This window comes from Sesamum indicum, linkage group LG4, assembly GCF_000512975.1.
Source record: "Sesamum indicum cultivar Zhongzhi No. 13 linkage group LG4, S_indicum_v1.0, whole genome shotgun sequence".
Classification (NCBI taxonomy): Eukaryota; Viridiplantae; Streptophyta; class Magnoliopsida; order Lamiales; family Pedaliaceae; genus Sesamum; species Sesamum indicum.
The window spans coordinates 13,275,687-13,295,788 of NC_026148.1; the positions used below are offsets into that span (position 1 = coordinate 13,275,687).

The window sequence follows — 20,102 nt, forward strand, 5'->3', positions numbered from 1 at the left end:
AAAATTCACTGAATTTACTAATATTAACAAAAAAAATTGAATGAAAGTTGATATTTATCCTTGATTGACTTAAAACTAATTTATTGTAGGTCAAATAAATTTTTTGTGACTAAACTACCCTTATAAAGGTGAAGATATACCTACTCACATGCATTAATGAGCTAAGATGTATGATGGTAATTTGGTCATAAAAATATTATTTGGACTTGCTATAAGTCAGTAATAAGTCAATTTAGAGTAAATATATTTTTTTTCTGATTTTTTAGTTAATATCGGTAAATTCGATGGATTTTAATTAACAGATAAACTTATTTGTTAGACGAAAGCAAACCTCAAAAGTGCTAAATTTAATCTTTCAAACTACGAAAAATTTAAATATAATTATACTAAATTTTAAAAGAGTGATCGTAATTATCCCAATTATTTATTAAGAATCATTCTTCGTACAGCAATAATAAGTAGGCGTTATTCTATATGTCATCAACAGTGATACTTTGTAGGAATTTTAAAAATTCTGAAAAATAAATCAAATGCACCTTAAAATACCGTCCATTTAATGTCATTTGAGAACAAATTGGTGACAGTTTTTTACACGAAACAATATGATAATTTATAGGGATAATTTCACTCCCGTCTCTTAAAATTTGATGTAATTATACATAAACTTTATGTGGCCTTATGAATTAAATCTAGCATCATTGAGGTTACTTTCATCTAACAAATAAGTTCTCTGTCAGTCAAAAATTAATTGAATTTGTCGATATTAACAAAAAAATTGAATGAAAATTGATATCTACCCTCGATCGACTTATCACTAGCTTATTGCATATTAAATATTTTTTTTTCAATATAAATTATCCTTATAACGATGAAAAATTACCTCCTCACATGCATTAACGTGTGAAAGACGTATGAAGATAATTTGGTTATAAAAAAAATTATTTGACCTACTATAAATCAGTAATAAATCAATCATGGGTAGATATAAATTTTTTTTTCTTATTTTATTCGTTAATATCAACAAATTCGATAAATTTAGACTAAGATAGGAGCTTATATGTTAGATAAAAACAGATTTTATGGGTGCTAGATGTGATTTTACAAATTACAGGAGATCTACATGTAATTCTATCAAGTTTCAAAAGCGGGAAGTGTAATTGTCCCTAATTTACAATATATTTTTTTATACGAAAAGACAGGATAGAATGAATTTTCTTAAATTTATGATCTAATCTTTCAAAAAAAGAAAAAATGGCCAACTAAACATAATTTTACAATTTTAAAATAGTATAAAATTGAAAAGATAATCCCTAATCTTGTATTGGTTGAAATGGGTGAATTCTCCATGTGACATGCCATAGATATTATCATCCCAAAAGTTAGCTGTTATTATCCAACTTGATAATCCAGTTGGACGGGAATATCTGCAGGGTCCCTCAATTTACATCACTGCTTTCACAATCATTATTCATTTTTGCTCATCTCTCATTTCATAAATCTCCAATTTCCTCCATCCAAAAGAGGCTGCTCAATAATGTATGCCAGGAATCCAATCTGTACAAGCAACAGCGAAAAATGGCGAATTGTCAGGTAGTGATGCTGCCCCTTTTCTCGCTCTTGAGCATTTGAATATTCAAATCGACGATCGCTCTCATGTATCTATCCGTTCCTCACTGTTCAAGTTTTCTTTTAATGTAGCCTGATTGGTTGATGCATTTGAAGCTTCTCGACTTTCTTAGCTGTCATCTTGACTGTGATTTTCTCACAATCAAGAAAGTCATCAGCTCTTGAAACTTCTTTTGTTATTCGGTCAATTTTTTCTGTGGAGGTATTTGCTTTCAGTATTCGACTGATAATTTGTGGGTCTAATTCACTGTTTTGGCTGAGCAAGATTATATAGTATTTGCAAAGTGTAACTTGTGCCCCTCCTTTCCTCTTGTGTGTGTGTGTGCGCGCGTTGTGTGAAAAGGAGTAGAGATTCGTAATCTTAGCTGGTTGGGTTGTGATGAAGCTTATGGTGAGTAGTAATATGTGTCCGAGAAGTGCTGTGTGCTGTTCGACGTCAAAATGCAGAACAAGAGCTTGATGCTAATCTGTTCATCTTTCTGATGCAGGTGAAATATGTGTTTTCAAAGGGAATGAGTGCGTTGTTTGATAAGGATAAATAGGCCTACGACCTGCAGAGCAATCGCAAGGAAATGTCTGCCTACGGACATGAAATGGAGCGGGAATACTCTGCTCAAAGTCTTTCGACCAGAGGAAGTTCGGGTATATATCTTGATCATGGTTTTTAGTAGTCTGCCTATTGCAAATAGAGATTCAAACGGTAATCTATAAGAATTACCGAAAATTATTCATAATGTGAAATTTGAGCATGAGGGCTTGATCTTAGTCGATTCCTATGTTAAATTTTAAGAATGGAATATATAAGCAAAAAGTTGCACGTTTAGTATGTAACTTAAAAGTAGCAAAATTGGGTCGAAGGTTCTTTATAAAAGTAATATGGTGTGTGATTCTCCTAAAAAGTTTCACCGTCTGACTGGGAAAATACATGGATTATCTGTATGATAACCCATTGCCACCAGGTGAATGTCAACGATATTAACATCCAATTAAAGTAATGCTTGTTCTGTCAACTTTCAGCTTTTTACATGAATGATTCATTGATTGTTATCCTTGGATTGTCACAGAAATGGGAAGCCATTATACTACCGAGGCAGGAATATACATGTCAGCTTCTGCTGCTACAGTCTTTATTTCTGGGCTTGTTACAGTTGGGATATCAGTAGTTTCGTTGCTGATTGCATTGACAGTGATGTTAAATTCCTGCCAAAGTAGGAATTCTGGAGTTCTTGAGATGTACAGAAATACACATGATTATGATTATTGCAGGAATTTTGCCCTGCATGCAGAGCTGAACAGCTTAGGTGCAGACCTTTTCCCTGAAATTTGCAAGGATATCAATATACAGTATATCAAAGAAGGACAATACAAGAGAGATTTGAATATTACAGTTGGCATTGCTGAGGGCTTCTTTAGCAGTTTGAGACCGCAAAATGATGGTCGAGATGTTGTTCTGATGGATGCCGATGACTTGTTGGGTTCAGAAACTTTGGTTGTTAATGACATGAGGTATCCGTAATTCCTCCTAATCTTAGCAAGTTCTATAGCCTATGTTGCTAATGTCATAATTTATCATATGAAGCTTGTGCTTTCTGGATGATTCTGAATGGTCACTGGCCACAGTTCAATGCTCAAATGAAACTACTGTTTTCAGCTTAAACTGAAGCTTGATTAATCATGAATTTTGAAAGTGTGTTTGATTCTCGATGTCAGTTGGCAAAACCCAACTGTGTCCTCCAATTTAATCCACTCATATTTAGCTTGTTTTTCATGAAAACACTAACATGCACATGGATTTGGAATGTGTTGGAAGAATAGCATCAACTGAGCTCTAACAGATAAAATCTGGATTTGGCAAAATAAATAGCCAGATTCATGTAGCTAAAGACATAAATTGCTTGATAAAAGTACTAAACTATCTCTTTCTTGGTGATGCAGGATCAAGAAAGATAATTTGCATGGAAGCATCAGAGATGCAAATTATTTGAAACACATTTTTGCCATGAAGTTGTGCTTGAAACTCCAATCCAGCAGATGGCCGTTGATTTTGTTCTCAAGGAGACCTGAGAAACTGAGAAACACTACTGTAGAGCATCTTATGTCCATGAGATGTCATGGTTGGTCTTCACTTATCATGAGGTAATTATTCTTACTTTTCAGTGCTAGAATTTTAAAATTTCATGATTAACATATCTCGTAGATATTTTCTTTGTCCAATTTCTATCTTAATAAAGTATCTTTAACATCTTTAATTTGTTTGCTGTCATTATTTAGTAACTTAGGGGATTGCTGGACATGCATGGGTGGATTTGGACTGGAAGGAGTGAATTTAGAAGAAGATAGTGGAAAATAATGAATTTAAGAATGAAATGGAGACAGGAAAAGAATGAATTCAAAAATGGAATGGAGATGGAAAAGGAAGGGTAATTGAGCCTAACATTTTCTACACTTGGTATGGCAAAGGAATAAGGAATTGAATCAAGATGCCTTATTCATTCCATTCATTTAAGTGATCAGTAGAAATGAAAGGTTGGAATGAAACAAATAGAATAAATGTCTAAAATACCTTTCATTTATGAAATTCGGATTCCTGAAGGAATAAAAATTCCTGTTAATCATACGATAGAATCAGGAATGAACATGGGAATAAGCATTTCATTTCCAAATCTATCCCATTTTACTTCATTGATCTGAAATTTCTGCGAGGAATCACTGGCTTGTTGATGTCCTTATAACCCTACACCAGATGATTAATTAAAACTTTGCAGGGTGCGCCATAGCGAATTAGCCCCTGTAAGATCTTTTGAAAAACCCATTAACCACAATCTTAAATCTCTTTGTTTCTTAAGATTATGAACATTGAAAAGATGTAGGCTGGAGATTTAGTAAGTGCTGAATATAGGTAGATGTACTAAGATTGTGTGGCAGATAAGTTAATTGATATCAAGGTAACTGTGTTCAAGTATAATTTTCATGGTCACCAATTTGTATTACTAGACTTCATAATATAAATTATAGATTACATCATTAAAAAACTCGTAGACTACATCAAGAGTTTTCATTTCTATGTGTGTCGAAGTGGAGATGAAGATACTACTATAAACGGCACAAGGGCTCATAAGAAATCAAAATTGATCATCTTTCTTGACAGGCTAAACTAATCGAGCATGCACTTATTTTCCTCTGATATGAGAAATAATGCAATCTTGTTTCACTTTCGAGACTACCTATGTGTTAGTTCTCCTTGAAATTTGAGACAATTTGTATAACGAGTAAGAAAGTGAAACAAACTAAAAGTGTGTAGATTGGTTTGAGTTTCAAATACTTAAGGGTAGATTGCTGATCAGGTCCTGGAAAGAGAGTTTCAAAATATTTAACCTCTAATCGCTAGACTAAATATAGCTACCCATTGTTTAACAAAAAAAAGGACTGCATCCAAGCGATTACATGCATTTGATCATTATAATAGCAATCGAAAAACAATAATTTTCTATAAGATTTCTCTTGAAATGAAAAGCTTAAACAAAATAAGTTTTATGAGATTTCTCTAGCTGAAATGCATAAGAGTTATTTTATCTTAAAAAATATTGTAAATAACGTCAAATTTACAACCTTGGTTTAGTGTGAATGTGAAGGAAGGTGTAATATAATGAATACAGCAATAGGAATCAAAAGAGAAGAAAGAGGGACATTCTGTGGAGTTGCTGGGAAAGGTAATTTATGCAACATTTGGATTCATTTTCATTCACTTTGAGAAAATACTTTTCAAAATATTACAAACATTCTCACTGCTTGATCACTTGGAAGTTAATTGTAAACCATGTAAATAAACAAAGTACATGTAAGAGTAATGATACTCCCATTACTGGATCATGTAGCTCGAATAGAATTTATATACTTCACAGCTTTGTGGCAATACAACACATAAATGTACCCTCGAGTGCCTTATCAACCCTGCCCACAGCGTTCCCTAGATGAAACTGATTTTCTGCAACAGGAGGTCGTACACAAATTCCTTTGGCTGTTTGATGTGTATATTTATACTTTGTGGTCTATTCTCTCTCTTTCAGTTTACCATTCACTATTTTTATACCTTATCCAAATTTCGTATCTACCTTGCTATTACTGTTTCAGAATAGATGATGAAATGCTAATGGACTTTCAAGAATTTCTGTCAAGACGAAGGACAATGCTGCAACGAGAGGGCTTCCACATCACGTCTGTGATTAGCAGCCAGATGGATGCTCTAAGTGGCCGATACTCAGGCGATCGGGTTTTCAAGCTTCCAAACCCTTTTTTCCAATACAATATGGAAGATCACAGTGAAATTCACCCAATTCAGACGAGTAAGTTATTGCCAAACGAAGTGTAATCTCATTCTTTCGCATCAATAAGTGCAAAATTTTGATTTTTACTCAAGTTATGCATATTATTTGCCCATGAACAATTCAACACTGTTGTAGTTTTTGTCTCTGATGTGTACATACATGGCCAACTCAGGCTATATATAATCTTTGTATAATCCTGTATTTGTAGTTTGATTGCATGTAATGAGTTGAAACTTGGAAGTGTGGTGCAGAAAATTCTTCCCTTGCATGTACCATATTCTGTTATGATGCTGAAAGGTTAGAGGTATTTATACTTGTTCTAAGAAGGTATTTGTAATATTGTTACTAGTGGGAGTGTATTATGATACTTAAAAATGGTGATAGATGTAAACTTGTATATGTAACTTTTTGAAATATTGAAAATGTGTATTTATAAGATAAAAAATAGGATAAATTACGATCATCTCTCCTGAGGTTTAGCATAATTATAAATAATTCCTGGTTGTTTGAAAAATTACACCCTCCTGATTAACGTCCGTTTAACAACGAGCCCATTCTGTTATGTTTTTATTCAATTTTTCTGGTAAACTGATCAAAATATTCTTTTGGATTATAAATTATGCCTTTTATATATATTTATAATTTTTTTAAATATTTTTATGAACTAATACTCCCTCTAGATTATTTATTATGTCTACCCTCAATCTTTTTACATTTTTTAGATATTTTTTTTATTTTTTTTAAAAAATTCAACAAGGGTAAAATAGTAATGTTTATTCATCATTTAGAGGCTACATAATTATTTTTAATTTGAGGGGGGTATTCGTAATTATGCCAAATTTTAGGGAAATTATCCTAAAAAATAATATCTTTTATATAAAAAATAATTGAATCGATCAATGAATCAGTCTCTACTGTAATTATCATACTAATTATATTATTACTTAAAAAATAATCATATAAGTTAGAGCAAAAATAAAATTACTAATATCATTAAAGTTAGTTTGAATGACTTATAGTATAAGTTTAGTCAATATATTAAATTTATACCAAAAGGTAATTATTGTAATCCCCTCATTTAATTAATACTAGCTATTGAAGCATATTAGACATGAAATGTGTATAATTTAATATTTTTTATTTTTGTTTAATTATATAAAATAAATAACTAATAACTCCTCACATCTAGTAAATAGTATAGATATTGACAGTAAAAATAATCCAAAAATAATTATTTTTTCATCTTTAGACGCTAAAATTTCATTATAGAATTTCAATGGATGTATCATAAGAAAAACTTACCAGCCCAAATAATGAGATTGAATTTCAATAACTCAATTGAAAAAAATTATAAAAGAAAGTATAATCTTATGACAAAATCAAATACATTACATTGTATAAAAAGAGAAAAAATCAAACCCAAAAAATAAAGGAAAAAAATCGGATATTTTTGTTGGCACCACCATCAAGTATATGTGTGTATTTCAATCTGTGCGAACATTATATTTGTCTTGTAACATGAAGTAATTTATCTGCAAATTAAATATTAAATTTTCTGAAAATTTCCTCCTTTTTTCTTTATTTGTTAGAACTTTTATCCATATTTTTTTTATTTTTATTTTTTTGTTTTGTAAAAAGATTAAGGGACAAAGTGAAAATGATCCCAACGTTGGGGGTTGTCTGCATTTACCCTTTACAATTTTTACCGAACCCAAAATGCCCCTTAAATGGGTGTACATACATGGACGGAATATTTCATCATTATTCCCCTAAAAATACAAAATGCAATAAAATCAAAAAGTTGAAGGGTAATATGCAAATGACCTCATTACCATTGAGGGGGGAAGGGGGGTTGTCTGCATTTACCCTAAAAAATAAATCCGATGGGCTCAGGGCGAGTCCAATACAAAATTCATAACCCACCCCGGACTCGATCGAGTCCAATAAATTATGCCTCGAACTGGCCTAAGGAGCACGAAACCCAGACCATTAGGGCGGGTCGACATCGGGGCCGATTGGCCCGACACGATTACCATCCCTAAAGCAACCTAATACACATCGCTATGGTACCATAACTCAAATGATTGATTTTGCACTATTATATTAGGAAATTCTTAATTGGATGTTGTAACTCCAATAGAGAGTTTCGTGCAGAGTCGTTCAATGAACTTGTCCCAATCAAGAAGCCACACCACACTATTGCTCCACACAATTGCCGATCATGATAAATGAAACCGAGTAATAAGTTGCATAATCCATCAAGAAATATTGGCACGGAAGATAAAATGCCGGTTCTGTTATGCTATACAACAAACTTCCATGAATATATAATATACACGACTCCTGGAAGAACTCCGTTATGTTAAAACTATTCAGAGATTGTTACTGCACAACTAAAGATCGTTTTCCTTCTCGTTTTGAGTGATCGTATGCTGTCGAATCACCAGTGGGGATATTGGTGTTTGGGATGCAAGCAAATACCACTTTTGAAGTGGCTATAGAAATGCAAAAGAGCCTCTTTCTCTGGGAGGAAATATCTTCTCAAGTATGTCCATCTTCAAGCAACCTGTAGTTTAGAAGGTCAGAGAATAGGGATCAGCATTCGACCTGCTTGGTACCAATAACAAGTGATTGAACCTTGAACTCTATCAAATCCATGAAAACATCAGGTTGGTGCAGCAGCCATCCTACTTACTGTCCTAAATATAGTACTTTGCTTTTCTCGTCTGTTTGTTTTGTATTTTTTTTTCCTTAAATAGGTATACATGGTTCATTGCAAGTTGCCACAAGGTTTTGGTGAAGCTGTGCCTTACACTATACTTCTGCAAAATACAAAGCAAACCAGTTAATTAGTTTGGGCAACATTGGCCTCTCAGAATGATTATTCCAGCAAAATTGGTATTCTATGGCTTCCAAAATCAGAAGCACTAAGGCTTTAGGAAAATCTACACCAGAGTTCAGCTGGGGATTCATAAAATTGGGTGTAACTTTTGGTCAAATGGTGCTCCAGCAAAATCCTGAACCTTGCAACACGGCATCCAAAATCCAGAGCACTAAAGGACTTAGGAAAATCTATGCTCTACTCAAGCTTAGGTTCCCTCGAAACAGTTATATCTTTGATAGTATGGTCCTAAAAGATGGCCATTAAACATAATAAAATCTTAACAAGGGGACTTCAATGGACTATGCAAATTAAAACTCTGAGAAGAGTTATCATTTTTCAAATTTATTTTTGAGGGAGAAAAAGGCAGGCAGCAGTACCATTGCAGGATTTCTTTCACACAAGGATGGTACAAGAGCTCTTAAGTTTTGGACCATCCTTATACTTCTTTCTCACTCAAGGATGGGAAGAGAGCTGTTAAGTTTGGATCATCCTTATGCTTGACCCACATTGCATTGAACTGTGGTCTATGGGACCTATAAAATTCAATAAAGATATAGAAGTCATCACCACTCATGTGAAAGATATGACATAGATACCTGAAAACAGTTCTCGATACGCATAATCCGATAAATAATATACTAAAAGACAGAGTTATACTCACACACGAATCAGTTTTAGCATTTGAAGGATGAGTGATCTAATATCTTCACATGCAACCTTGAGCGCTGCATCCTTGTATAGAGTGATGAGCTCATCCACCAACCTGAGAGCCAATAGCAAAATATATGTGGATGAACATGATAGGAAATTCACAAATCATCCAAGGAGCCGTTTGCATGATTTTCAAGATGGAAATGCACCCCAACTTTACTTTATACACTTTTAAGTTACATTAACACCCAGGGGAAAAATAGACATAGTAAACAATAAACCTATAGGTACAGCTATTAATATAAATATCTCTAGTTATATGAAATCACGGGTAATCTTTAAAGGATTGATAGGGACGTCTTCAGAATTACAAGGAAAAGGATGCCAATACCAATGAGGATGTCAGGTGTCAACCATGTGTATCACTGAATAATGTTTTTAGAAAAGAAGGCCTGAATTCAAAATGGTTTAGGAAGAGAGAGAAAGTCAATTGTCATGACGAAACATTGTCATTTATTTAGTTTTACAAATTTCTGGTTTTATCTTATTTTTTTCACAACCTCTAGATTTTACAAATATGAGAAAGCCTCCATTGCCTCTGAGAATGTTTTAAGCGCCATCAACTGTCTCAAGCACCATATCAAATTTTTCTATTTTTATTTAATTTCTAGATCGCCAACTTGCTATGTCAGACACATACCATGCTGGGCACTTGATCCCGAGCATGTCCATGTCAAGCCCACTTCGAATGTGTGGTGCATCACAGCAAATTGATGAAAGTCTATCTTCCTAATCTAAAAGTTGCCAGTTGGATAAACAAAATTTCTATAGTTACAATACACATTTTATTGCATATTAGTATATTACAGATTTTACTTGCAAAGTTTTGGAATGTATAATTTGACAGGATCCTGTTTTATCTGTTTCCTTGAAGACATAAGCTTTCGACCTTTTCCTGGTAAACAATCCACATGCAAGATGTTCTTTTATATCTCTGGTATGTAGAGATGATCATAATAGTTACCTTTCAATGTACAGAGAATTCCTTATCCATGCAAGTTTCACAACAGTTGTCATTCGCTCCAGAACCTGAACCATTATCAGAGGATGGAGGGTTTGTACTTTCTGTGATTAAAATTGAAGCATCTAAAGGAAAACAGCAAGATGCAGAATGATGAAGTAACCAACTCATCAGGAGAAGTTGGATAAAGTTTAAAGTATAAGCAAAATTATCATGAGGCTGATCTAAGTTGGAGTTGTACGTTGCTAAAATAATGATTAATCAATACCCAAAATCATTTTGTTAAAACATAAGCACTAATACTGTAAGAAATTGATATCTTTGAAAACATTAAGATCATTATGCTTCCAAAAGTAGAAAATGTCTCACCAGTAAAACTGTTTCATCATCATCCGCATGCATCCACTTAAAGAAAAGAGGGAAAAGACGCCTGAAATGGGCAAGCAGTACGAGACCAAGACCACTGAACAGTGGCTCACAGTGTGTTAGCCATGTGATGCGCCGCTGCTTGTTTCTTGGTTGCCTTTCTAAATGATTTAACATTTCATTGAGCAGCTTCTCATACCTATAAATACCAACTTTAATGAACGGACGGCAAAGCAAATAGATGAGAGTGCTAATAGGAGAGGTTAAGATTCTAAACATATAAGGAGATGTCAACTCAGATTTTATGTTCGCATGGATCCATGGTGACAAGCATATTAAGTTGTTGCTCACTTATCCCACAATGTAAACAGAATATATTAGAAACTAGAGTCATTAGGTTGCTAAAAATTTTCAGCAAGTACACTGATACCGAAAATTATTAAAGAGCAGACTATCCAGTTTTGCTAAGTCACAAAACATAAAGTTCAGATACCATCCAATTAGCAATCTTCAATTATTGCATGCGGTTTATGATTTGCAAGTCACTGCAAATAGGTATTCTTGTCCACTATTTTCAATTTTACACTCAAGTGTCCTCAACGAATATGTCCAGAACATAATTAACTTTCTCAAAAAACTCATCGAAAAGTTCTTCAGTTTGATATAGTTGAGGGGATAAACACAGTATCAAATGAGTACCATGAACTACGGGGATTTCTTTGCTGAGTTAAAGTGACAAGAAGAACTGACATCTCCACCACATATTGCCATATCTCATCGTCAGAAGCAACATTTTGGCAGCAAGCATCAAGAATAACATCAGCATACACACCAATCTCTTCAGCATCCATATTTTTCGCAAGATATATAAAGCTTATCATGCCTTGGCCCTGAAAAGAGAAAAGTGAGTTTATACAACAGCGAAACTATTAACATGATGTCTTTCTAATACATGCAGTGATGTGAAGGAGCCTGGGTGCGTATAAATTTATAAGGTGTGAAAACATTAAATTTAAAATGGAGGGACAAACATTCAAACCGATCTAGCTTGTGCTGAAGCAGATGGGCATGATTAAACAGTTAAAAAGATAAAGATTCTGATTTGTGTTCATATCCAGTTGTTGACAATGGCAAACACCCTGACACTCCTCCCTAGTACTTAAAAAAATAAGTCTCGCCAGTTTATAGTTGGCATATGTACTTATTAGCATGTACGCGTCAGGAAAATTTCTTCTCTAAATCCATAAATAGAACTCCGAGGTGTTCAACATGAGAAATACATTAGAAAAAGTGGGATCTCCAATACATCCGAAATAAGTAAAAAGAAACTAGAAACCTATAAATGCAGAGTATCGGCTTTTATAGAATAAAACCACTTTATCCATTTACGAATCTCTTCCTCTATTGTCATTGGCAGCATAGGATACTAAATGGAATTTTATGGCAATTATTTAGCCCTTCAAAATGTCATTGCTTTACATTACCCCCACAAAGAGTACTTCACAGGAAAATAAACTACAACATGAAATATACTAGTTTCCAATACGGAAGTTCCCAAATATTGATTTTGTTCGGTGTGCATGGGTGAATGGACAGGTGGGTGGGGTGGGGGAGTGTCGAACCATGAACCAAACATGGACAACAAGTCTAAGATGTATGGCACAAAAATCCAAAAACAAGGGGGGTTGGATTTCCTACAAATAAATAACCATCATCTCCAATCCCAAACACAGGAACAGAAAAAGAGAAAATACAAGATTGGATCAACACAGATCTCTGTTTAAACTCCAAACTCTTGCAAACTCAAAATGCATCACTGACCAGATTCTAAAATGGATCTCATTATTACCATAGTTCAGGACAGAAACTGCCAGGGGTAACAAAATTCAGGCAATAATGCAACTATTAATGCTTTCGACTGCATCATGAAATGTTAAATCGCAAAGGCCAGAAAGCCTAAGGATACGTGGAGGCAAAAGAAAAGATTGCAGATACTTATACCACAACTACAAGTATAAAGGCCACACAATAACAGGTTCAGGGCATGGGCATATTTTGTCAAAGCAACAAGTGGACATCAGCAAAGAAGAAATTTAACAGAAAAAAGAAGGGAGTAATAAATACTAGTGAACAACTTACTTTCACTTCAGGAGACCAGTGATCAAGAGCTGTGAGAGCACATGGAATCAACAAAGGGGACAACTTCCCTATATATGGAGCATCCACCTAAAATAAGCACACAACATCACAAAGTTCCAGCATTATACACACAATTCTTTTCTTCAATTTCAAACACCAAGTCTTTTCTTCAATTTGCACAAAGAACAAGACTCGTAAATGTACCAGACACAATGACCTGAGTAACAAACCATCTGAACTGATAGGCAGCCAAAATAGCATAAGCCACCGGTGCCCTTGCGCTGGCTGCAGAAATTCCATCACCCTCTTCACTAGCATCGATGGCGCTCTCCTTAATGTTACTCTTCAGCAAAGGCAAAACCTCGGGCATCAATTCGATCACCAGCTTCTTTCCACTCTCCACCACACCACCGAAATCCAACTCCAATTCACCAATTTTCATCAAACACTTGGAGTGCATGAAATCATCATAATAAGCTTGAGCAAATTCTTTGAAAGCGGAGACCGCGGAACCCGAAAGCGAGTCGGGGACCCACGAGAGATGTATGCTAGTGGAGTTTGAAGAGGAAGCTAATGCGGCGCAGCACAATGCGAAGTCTTTAACTTTGACTCGAACTTCGGGCTCGGAAATTGTGGTGTTGGAGAGGAGAGACTGGAGTTGGGATTTGACGGAGACATTGGAGTAGGATTCCGGCGGAGCGTAAGGAGTTCGGGAGAGTGATTCTTTCAGGGGTTCCGAGAATCTGCAAATTCAAGAAAAGTTAAAACATAAAGCTAATCACACACAGAGACGTATATACAAAACACACAGAAAGAGTAATTACCGAATGAGATTCTGCAGAAGAAGGGATGAAGAGGAACTCGACATTGCAGACTGGAAGCAACTTTCTTGAACGTCCAAGCTATCAGTTCCAACTGTAATTGTTTCTAGAGTTGTTGCCTGTGGGCAGCTCGCAGGGTTTCTGGAAATAATTAATTGGGTTTAATTATAATAATTTGATATTTATTAGGATAGCAATTTAATTATCTGGCCTATTCAAAACATATTGACTTCGATTATTGTTTAATAAGTTTTTCAGCTCGGCTCGAATTCAATTTGATTAGTGTAAAAATAACAGAATGTATATAAAAATATTAAATTATTCGAATTCAATTTATGTTTAATTTAATTAAAGTTTGTTCGACCATCATTGAATTATTGATCAAATCAAATTTAAACACAAATTTTGAAACTCAATCATAATTTAAATAAACTTAAAAAATAATATGTTGGATCCGATTTGAATCATTTACTGCTCCTATCTATTCTTATTATAAAAATATCATTCAATCGATAAGATATCTAACTGTTGAAAAATTTATGGCCCAAGACTGAAAATAGAGAGGCCCAATACACCCACTTAGCTACGGTTTGGCCCAAGCCCACGACCCACAAACTGACCCACGACTCGACCCGATTCAAATTGGTTACTTATTTTCTACTTAACCCTAATATTCTCTCATATCTCACATCTCTCTATTCCCCTTTGTGATTCACTTTCCTCTTGCAACGATTCTCCTTCCAAAACCAGGCTGATGGTTTATGGAAGGTGATCCCTATCTTCCATGTCCATCTTTCTCTCGGCTCTATAAATAGCAGATTCCTTCTACTATCTTATAAGAGAAAACTATTCCGATAAGCTCAGTGCAAATCTTTGTGAAATAGAGAGATTGAATGTCTCACTGACCATGTGCTAAGAAGATATATGTGATCGAGGGGTATAACCTTTGTGGCAAGGGCTTTGTGCCAAAACCGTGTGCAACCGTGGGTTTTATCTTAAGGCTGCCGATCTTAGTGATCATGAGTAAAGTCTAAGAAATGGATCTGGCTCTCTGAGCATTCGTTTGATCGATTATTTCCGCTGCTTAATATTGATGTTAATATCTTGTATATCTTTGTGAATTATTTCTGCAATAATGTTATGGGCTCTCCACCCAACAATAACTTATTCAATTTTTTAAACTTTACATTAACTGATAAATTAGTTTTTTTCTTGTCTTTCTTTCGTTTTTTAATTTAATGCAATGGTTTATATATTTTACTCTTATTTGTAATACATTGTATAATTAGATATATGTAGGAAATACGTGTCACAACAACTAGTCTTATTATAAAAATATCTTTCAACTGATAAGATAACTAATCTCTTCAATTTTTTAAATTTTACATTAACTGATAAATTAGTTTTTTTTTTTATTTTCTTTCTTTATTTTTTAATTTGATGTAATGCTTTATATATTTTACTATTTTTTATGATATATTTTAAAATAATAAAATTATTTATTATATACAAGTGAAAAATGTATGCCACAACGGTTATATGTATATATATATATATAAATAAAGAGTGATTTTATAATTATATCAATGTCAACAAAGTGAGAAATTCATCAATTCGATTAATAAACTCATATTAAATAATAAAAAAAATCTATTATAATAAATTAATATTAAATAAAACAAATATTTATACACATCTAATAAAACTCAAATTCATAACCTCAAACTTACACGTAGGAATCGATTCTGCCGTATGTAGTAACCAAACATTCCTTCAAAATCACAAGATTATAGTCAAAAGGAAACACGTAATAATATAAGATTGAAGAACGTGGTTTAATGTAATATGAGAACGACATCATTAGGCAACATGGCCTGCACCCACTTGCAATTACGATGTCTCTATCATTTTGCAAATTTCCTTTTGTTTTTTTAGGATTGTCAAAGTAAATAATCTAATCGAAGGTGGGATGATTTTTTTATGACAAGAATAGTGTCGTAAAAAAACCTGTTTGAAATAATTTACCAAGGATGAAAAAATCTATCGCAATCTATGCTAACAAACATACACGTTCATTGAAAATTTAATCTGAATGCAAATTATTATTTACAACGGACATGGCAACATGATTACTATACAAAAACGATGAAAATCATCAGAATTCTCGTAGAAAAAAATAGATACTAATTTTCATAAATATTAATTATAAAAATCACTCATTTTCATTTAATTCTCTATTTTTTCTAGACAGGACTGACATATAACTAATGGCTTTCATAATCCAAAAGAGGCTCCACTTAATTATCTAATGGAATAAAGCACATGCAAAAGGATGCAAAGCAAGACAACAAAATTATTTTAACCTAAGCCCATCAATTCATTCTTTGTGTATTTATTTATTTTTGAAAAATTGCATTAGCACCCCTGAAGATACATCTAATTACATATATATATATCTTTTGTAAGGTTACAAATATGATTTTTGCAATAATTGAAAATCTTTTAAGTTCTTTATTTTGATACTATCTTTATTTTTTTTTTCTTTGTTTGCAGCCACAATTATTGATGTATTAATATGTGAATCTTTTAGAATATATTGCTAATTTAATTCCCATTAATTATAGGATCATGCCCTATATTCATGATATTTAAATTGCAATGGGATAACATGACAATATATTTACCATTATTTTTCTGCAAATACCAGTGTTTCGAGTGTATACGTAATTTTTTGTGTTTTTAGGCAATTTTTTTTTCGTAATTATTTTTGAAATTGAATTTTATTAAATTTGATCATTGTAATCTGTATTTATATAATTAATAATTGAACCGTGATTCAAATGTCATAATTATATATATTTTTTAAAATCAACTGTTTCAAAATTAATTCTCTTATAATCAATTATACAATGGTGGGGCCAAATTGGACCTATAAATAAAGTTTAAGGTTACGTTGTGTTTTTTAATATACTTGGAAAAATGATTTATCATAAACTCGATAAGCATTTTAGATAGTAAAAAAAATATCATTTTATAATTTTTAAAAATTTAAATACACAGATGGAATGTGCAAATAGTGCTTGTTTATATAATTGATCTCAAAGGGTATTATAGGTAATTAACTGTATCATATCAATATCAGCACTTTAATAATAAAATGATAATCTGCAGACCTTTTATTTTATTTTAGAATATTTAAATCCCATCTTAAACAAATTTAATAAATTTGTAAAAGAGGAAGTAACAATTATCAATTCCTATAACATCATTACTTTTATAGGATGTGGTTTATTATATTATTTATTGCATTCAAATTTAAATATTAATTTACTGTATCAATAATCATTTATCAAATTTCAAATTAATAATATATTTAAATAAAAAAGTAAAAATATGTTTATATTTATAAGATGTAAACTCATAATCTTTATTTACTGTGAGATCTTAATATTACTGATTGATTGAGCCTTGTTGACCCAATATTATTATGGATAAATTATATTAATACAGCTTGAGGTTAAATTAAAATATACAAGCACTTTTTATTTTTTATAAAATTACAATTTTACCCCCAAGAAGTCTTTATATAATATTTTTTAAAAAATATTTGCGTAAGTTTTGTATTTGAAGGAAGAATGTATTTTGCAATATTTTATCATAGCATGAGGGTATTAGTGTAATTTAATCTATTATTATTATTATTGACATATAACATATTGACATTCTCCGGAATCCACTTTAATCTGCTTTTTTTTCCCCACTTTTAACTTAAAAAATTAAAGAAAAGACAGTGTAATAGTACAGAAATGTCATCCTTTGCAGGAGTCAAAGTGGAAGCTAATGCGTTTCCAGCGAAGATATTTATGCTCTCTCTCTCTCTCTCTCTCTCTCTCTCTCTCCCCCCACCCCCCCCACCATCATCATTATTCACCATCATTCCCGTTTTGCTGCATCCCTCCTCTCTTTCTCTCTCCACACATATACATACAACAAGGGGGGAGTCCTAATCCACCATTTTCGCCCCTTTGTTGGGTTGTTTCTGACTTTGATCAAGAATCTTGATCGAGTACCGTTCTTCTTCAAGGTATGTACTTTTGACTAAATGGGTTCCGAACTCCTCTTCAAAGACTCCATTTTTCGTGTTGATTCTTGCTTTAAGTTGTAGATCGGTTGTTCTGTAGTCGAAAATCCTGGACTAAGAAATGCGGTGACTGATGATTATTGGTTTCTGCAGTTGAACGTATAGCTTGTCGGGCGGTGAATTTGGAAGCCCAGATCTGTTTGATTTTTTGTTTGGCTCGAAAGGGAAGATTGCAATATGTCTTTTATTGGGACACAGCAGAAATGCAAGGCCTGTGAGAAGACTGTTTACCCAGTGGAGCTCTTGTCTGCCGATGGAGTTAGTTATCACAAGTCTTGCTTCAAATGCTCTCATTGCAAAGGAACCCTCAAGGTTTACACCTCCTCTAATTCACCGTTTCTTGCTTTATTATACAAGTATTAGATCCATGTTGTTTTGTTTTCTTATGTGTTTCTGAGGTGGGAGAGCTTGATTTTTTGCACTTTCTTGTTGTTTGCTGCTTGGTAGTGGAAGAACTTCCTTTCGTGTGTGTGTCTGTGTGATGTGTGTGAGGATTTAGATTGAGCATTCCATGCCCCTTTTTTTGGTTGAAATGCTTAATTGGCCTTGTTAAACTTAGAGGATTAGATTTCTTGATGTCTCACTTTTGTGTATTAATGAAGTTTATACGTGGATGATATTTGAAGGATATTGTGTTACTACAAATATTAGATGTGTCTTTAGATAGTCTGGTGACAATTACGACATAGCTCTAAAGGTTAACAGATTTTATACTCATAAATCGATGAGATTTATAGGCATCAATTATATGACGTATAGTCAAGATTTATGATAAAAATAGGGCCTCCTTTCTAAAATAGCTATAGCTTTCCACCTCCATCCCTCCCTATCTAATAATTATATAAACATTTCTTTTAAATTTGCTCAATTAGAACACCCTGAGCATTATATAGAAGTTGTGCAATAGTCATTTGGTCGTTGATATAGACACACACAAAAAAAAAAGAAAATTCAATAATATATTTGTTAGATGAACTTTCTGCCCTTGGGTGTTTGATATTGATCATACAATTTGAAGAGTTGTATTTGTAACGTTTACATAATTGAATGAGTGTAATCTTATTCCCTCTTTTTCCCGTGACTTCACCTCTTTGACCCTTTCGGTCCACTAGCTCTCTCCTCTTCTTCCCTATGTTTTATCCTACTGCCTAAGCTTTCATCTTGTCACCTCTCTCACCAGACTTTCGCTCCCCATTACTCTCTCTCCCTTCTATTATCCTTACTACGCTCTCTTTCTTCCTTCTCGCGACCTCCCTCCCCCAAATTTACCATTCTGTCCTCAGGTAAAGAAGAAAAATTATGAATATAAAAGGGGAAAATTATTAAGGGAAAGAAAATAGATAAGAAAAGATGAAATGAATAGCAAAGGAGAACAAAAAAAATGTTTTATTAACTGTAAATTAAGTTTAATTATATCTTGAAGGCTCATCTTTGTTTAATATTTCAGTCCTACAACATATTACTTTAATAAGTAATTTTGTGTGAAAAAAAATGTAAGAATGGCTGTCACTCCATAATATATATGGGAGCGCAAAAAACAACCATGAACTACAAATTTGTGGTCCGGAATGATTTTATTTTCTTTTTATGTCCGAAGTTATATTTTAACAATGTTATGTACATTTTTTCCCTTTTATGGTATGTAGTCATTTAAAATATTCTCTAAGCTCCAAATTTTAACAAGGATATATTAGTCTGCAAATATAGGAATGGATGCATCAGGGGCAAAATGGATAAGTTATTAGAATTTTTGCAAAAATCATTATTTTCACATATAAAATATTGACAAAAGGGGAAAGTTTAGTGAACATAGTAAATTTAGAGGCAAGATTTTTGTGATTATGGAAGGTAGATGAACCGAGTTGTCATTTAGCTGTTTCAGATGTCAAACTTTTCTTACATTTGAATTGTTTAAACTTATTTCGTGGGCAAATAAGTGAATATTTAGCTGTTTCAGATGTCTCACATATTAGTGCTTGTAACCTATACTTATATTCGTGGCCATCCCCGCTTTTCCTCAGCTGAGCAATTACTCATCAATGGAGGGCGTGCTCTACTGCAAGCCTCATTATGAGCAACTCTTCAAGGAGACTGGTAGTTTCAGCAAGAACTTTCAATCGCGTATGTC

At 33.2% G+C, this 20,102-nt stretch overlaps 3 protein-coding genes across 8 annotated transcripts in view; 2 read left to right on the forward strand and 1 right to left on the reverse strand.

Moving 5' to 3' along the window:
• Positions 1,439–6,223, forward strand: LOC105160916 (uncharacterized protein At2g39920-like). Of its 5 annotated transcripts, none has more exons than XM_011078440.2 (5): positions 1,439–1,590; positions 2,115–2,268; positions 2,691–3,132; positions 3,562–3,762; positions 5,758–6,223. In XM_011078440.2, exons 2-5 carry the CDS (start codon positions 2,199–2,201, stop codon positions 5,993–5,995), a joined length of 951 nt encoding a protein of 316 aa, XP_011076742.1. In that variant the 5' UTR covers positions 1,439–1,590; positions 2,115–2,198; the 3' UTR covers positions 5,996–6,223. The 5 variants fall into 5 exon arrangements, with proteins under 5 accessions (XP_011076742.1, XP_011076743.1, XP_011076740.1 ...); XM_011078441.2 differs by lacking the exon at positions 1,439–1,590 and adding an exon at positions 1,689–1,828; XM_011078438.2 differs by lacking the exon at positions 1,439–1,590 and adding an exon at positions 1,835–2,017.
• On the reverse strand, positions 8,191–13,971 carry LOC105160917 (uncharacterized protein At2g39910). Of its 2 annotated transcripts, XM_011078445.2 has the most exons (10): positions 13,837–13,971; positions 13,230–13,755; positions 13,013–13,099; positions 11,573–11,763; positions 10,877–11,072; positions 10,511–10,575; positions 9,497–9,598; positions 9,213–9,368; positions 8,647–8,773; positions 8,191–8,517 (listed from the first exon to the last, which is right to left on the reverse strand). In XM_011078445.2, the coding sequence occupies exons 1-8, from the start codon at positions 13,878–13,880 to the stop codon at positions 9,272–9,274; spliced, it is 1,308 nt and encodes a 435-aa protein (XP_011076747.1). In that variant the 5' UTR covers positions 13,881–13,971; the 3' UTR covers positions 8,191–8,517; positions 8,647–8,773; positions 9,213–9,271. The 2 variants fall into 2 exon arrangements, with proteins under 2 accessions (XP_011076747.1, XP_011076746.1); XM_011078444.2 differs by lacking the exon at positions 8,647–8,773.
• Positions 17,726–20,102, forward strand: part of LOC105160918 (LIM domain-containing protein WLIM2b) — a 3,619-nt gene continuing 1,242 nt past the window's right edge. The window contains exons 1-3 of the mRNA XM_011078446.2: positions 17,726–17,917; positions 18,068–18,286; positions 19,996–20,095. Coding sequence (XP_011076748.1) covers positions 18,152–18,286; positions 19,996–20,095 — 235 coding nt within the window. The 5' untranslated portion in view covers positions 17,726–17,917; positions 18,068–18,151. The remainder of the gene's footprint in view (positions 17,918–18,067; positions 18,287–19,995; positions 20,096–20,102) is intronic.